Genomic DNA, 2,500 nt, shown 5'->3' with positions numbered 1-2,500 from the left:
CCAGCACTTTTAAGGTGATTGGGCCCATTAGCCAGGCAGAGAGTGCTTAACAAAAAGACCAGTGCCCTATACAAAGTGATACTAAGCTGCTAGTAGCTCTGAATTGTAAAAAGTAATGAACAAAAATGAATAGAACAACTTAGAAAAAGAACAAAATACCCAACGTGAACCTTTCAAGCTCAAAACCTTTCTTCAGCCAATATGAAAAATCATTTTTTTAAAAACAAAACATTGGTAAGTCACTTGAAATGCAGGCAGACGTCAGAAACGTATTTGGCACATCTTGTGGGCAAGTACGATCTCGAAATGACATTGTACTTGCTGACAAGACATACCAAATACTTTTCTGCTGCCTGATATTGATGATAAGTGATGGATAAATGGGTTTGTTTTTTTTACTGTTTTTGTTATTGCCTGAAGAAGGGTAGTGAGCCCCAAACATTCCCTGTTCGGTATTTTGCTCTTTTTCCCAAGCTGTTATAATAGTCATTTTTGTTCATTCCTTTTTTTCTGCCCTATCCAAAGGATAGCAAGCATTTATTACTCCCTTCAGAGCCTAGGATAGACTCTTGAGTCCTATGGCCCTGAAAGATTGTTCCATTTATTCATTGCTGTAATTTTTCCTTTTTTTTTATTTTTAATTTTTTAACCAGCATCAGTTCCTGACAGAAATTATGAGGTGGAGAGCTCTGACTACTCCAGACCACACACTCTTCACCATGATTAACTCCAGGGTAAGTGTTGTCAAATACTCTCATCTCACTTTGTTATTGAATCAAAGGAATCTACCTGATATTACAATCCATTAAAGAAAAAAAGAAGATAAATTGGAACATCTATATAGCACATTTTCATGGATTAACCATGCTCAATGGGATGTGCTTCACAGTGTTTCATTTATTCTCACAGCAGGCCAAAATGAAACCATATTTCTATTTCATACAGTACAAGTTGCGTGTTAGGCATCCTTTTTTCGTACTAGCAATCCTACAATATCCGTCAATGCCTGTAGTCTGGTACTCATTCACACCTGAGTCGAGTAGGATAGTGTATTTATGTAAAGTGCCTTACCCTAGGACACAACACTGGGACCAGATTTTCCATGATCCCTGTGACCCATTTGCTACTAATCACACGTAATGTTGGTTGACTTTTGTGGCAAGACAAGATGCCGTACCGATGAGCCACCAGGCTGGATTGGGTACAAAACATTTCTGAAAATACCTTAGGCCTGTAGAAGTAGGAAACAAAAATAATATGATTTCTTTAGGGGAAACAAACCCTCCAACAATATTCCATATGAAGAACTTCTCGGGTCCCAAGTCTTTCTTCAGCCAACATTTTCCACAAACTGTTTGGTGTTTATTCATATTTATTTTTAGTTGAAGAAGAGACTAGTGATACGAAGCAAAGACAAGAATTTTTTCCCAAGCCTCAAAGACCTAAATGGAAAAGTAAATTACTTGATAAAGGGTTTGATTAAACAGTCATTAAACAACATATCAAATATGATTTATAGAAGAAGTTGATGATAGATATATTTTGAGCTTTTCATAAGTTTGTAGCAATGCCGCTTGCTAGCCTGACTAATAGAAGAAATTAATTCTTATCTATTGCTAAGAGACAAAAGACAGCCCTAGTCATATCAATGTTATTTAAGTGATGCCATTCCATTCAGACTGTTCCTGCCATTTTTCAGAAGACTGGCCTACGTAGGGTAATGCACCAGATTCTCCCTTGTTTGCTTCTTCATTAAAGTGTTTTAACATTTATTTTTGTTTGTTTATTATTTGTTTTCTTTGCTGTCTTCCACTGTCTGTTTACTTAATTTTTTTTTGGTGTGTTGTTATTTTTTTTTTTTCTTTTTCTCTGAGTTCTTTTATTTCTGCACCAGGGGATAGAGAAAAAAAACAAACCCCAAAAAACCTGTTTAGCCCCCCCCCCCCGCCCTTCCCTTCCATTCCCACAATAGCAACCAAAATCGTTATGCAAGTTTTACTGTGCTTGCCTTGCTCTGTGTGCCTAGAATAACAATATCAGTGTGGAAACAATAGTAGAATGAAAGGAATCTAAGAATGCAAAAATATACAAGAAGAATGGAATTCCTCTAGAATTTTTTTTACTTACCCCTTGCACTCAAAGAATAAGTAAATGTAAGGAGAGAAAATAGAAACGAATTAGGAGAAAAGAATAAATTAATGAATCAGAGTAATAAAATAAAACACAAGGCCAAACAAAAAAAACAAACCGAAAGATGTAAAACAAATCAGATGAAGTAGGAAATTGATAAGAATCAAAGCTTATGGGATTTATCACATGATTGTGATGACCTGAATCGGAATTTGAATCTTCCTTTAATGTCCACCTTCACTCATGAAGATTTTGACATGAACAATAACATTAAGTTGAAATTCAGCAGTGATCTAGAAGCTCTGTAAATAAATCTAAATTGGGTGCAGATGTAACTTCTTGCGGTAAATTGTTCCAATCTGTGATGGTT

General features: G+C 35.7%; 1 protein-coding gene across 1 annotated transcript in view; it reads left to right on the top strand.

Moving 5' to 3' along the window:
• Nucleotides 1-2,500, top strand: part of LOC144959000 (disco-interacting protein 2 homolog C-like) — a 90,083-nt gene that overhangs the window by 69,486 nt on the left and 18,097 nt on the right. The window contains exon 27 of the mRNA XM_078891315.1: nucleotides 654-734. Within this exon, the coding sequence (XP_078747441.1) occupies nucleotides 654-734 (81 nt within the window). The remainder of the gene's footprint in view (nucleotides 1-653; nucleotides 735-2,500) is intronic.

Source organism: Berghia stephanieae, chromosome 13 (assembly GCF_034508935.2).
Source record: "Berghia stephanieae isolate SIO BIC M18660-M18661 chromosome 13, UCSD_Bste_1.3, whole genome shotgun sequence".
Classification (NCBI taxonomy): Eukaryota; Metazoa; Mollusca; class Gastropoda; order Nudibranchia; family Aeolidiidae; genus Berghia; species Berghia stephanieae.
Note: the sequence above shows the minus strand (reverse complement) of the source record. Positions and strands in the feature narration are given on the sequence as shown.